General features: G+C 47.4%; 1 protein-coding gene across 1 annotated transcript in view; it reads left to right on the forward strand.

The window, feature by feature from the left end:
* LOC112061924 (histone-lysine N-methyltransferase SETD2-like) overlaps nucleotides 1-498 on the forward strand; it is a 5,743-nt gene extending 5,245 nt beyond the window's left edge. Inside the window, exon 3 of the mRNA XM_055088485.1 lies at nucleotides 4-498. Within this exon, the coding sequence (XP_054944460.1) occupies nucleotides 4-498 (495 nt within the window). The remainder of the gene's footprint in view (nucleotides 1-3) is intronic.
* The last annotated feature ends 563 nt before the right edge of the window (nucleotides 499-1,061 follow it).

Here is a 1,061-nt window from a genome sequence, read left to right on the forward strand (position 1 = left end):
TACCATGTGATCACAAGGCAGACTCAGTGGGATCCTCCTACTTGGGAAAGCCCAGAAGATGATGCCAGCCTTGAGCATGAAGCTGAGATGGACCTGGGAACCCCAACATATGATGAAAATCCCATGAAGACCTCAAAAAAGCCTAAGACAGCAGAAGCAGACACCTCCAGTGAGCTGGCTAAGAAAAGCAAAGAAGTATTCAAAAAAGAGATGTCCCAGTTCATTGTCCAGTGCCTGAACCCTTACCGGAAACCTGACTGCAAAGTGGGAAGAATTACCACAACTGAAGATTTCAAACACCTAGCTCGCAAGCTGACTCACGGCGTTATGAATAAGGAGCTGAAGTACTGTAAGAACCCCGAGGACCTGGAGTGCAATGAGAATGTGAAACATAAAACGAAGGAGTACATTAAGAAGTACATGCAGAAGTTTGGGGCTGTTTACAAACAGCCTAATTTTGTCCTCTTTGTTTACAAAGAGGACACTGAATTAGAGTGACCTTCAGGGCCAGGGTGGAAGGACGGGCAAGCTGGTAGGAGAGACTCTGGGGAGAAGAAATCCTGTGGGCCCTCTCCCCACCCCACTGTCAGGGCTGTGCTACTGATGACACATCACCCTGGGGAATTCAGACCTGCAGATTTCAACTGAAAGCCACAAAAATGAGCTCCATCTACAACAAGCGGTCCCTGGTTGTGAGCTGTTGGTAGAGGCCATCTGAGGCAAGACTTTAGGCCCTTGAGACCTTCACTTCTGAGACCCTGGCCAGGCCTGACCCCACTCTCAAGCCTGGGTCTCCTCCTTGGCGGTGCTGTCAGTGCACAGACTCATGCGCATCCCCACCCACGACCCCTTACCCTGACGATCTGTATTATATTTTAATGTATATATTAAAAATAATTTGTTCATTTTTTCCTGGTTTTTGGTTTTTGTTTTGCTTTAAGCCTCTACGTGCTAGGATCACAGACTTTGTAAGGATGGTTTAAGTTCTCCTGCAAGGTTTAATTTGCTATCATGTAAATATTCCAGAGCAGGCTGCCTTGTGGTTTCGGCCAGCCTTGTGC

Source organism: Physeter macrocephalus, chromosome 11 (assembly GCF_002837175.3).
Source record: "Physeter macrocephalus isolate SW-GA chromosome 11, ASM283717v5, whole genome shotgun sequence".
NCBI classification, from domain to species: domain Eukaryota; kingdom Metazoa; phylum Chordata; class Mammalia; order Artiodactyla; family Physeteridae; genus Physeter; species Physeter macrocephalus.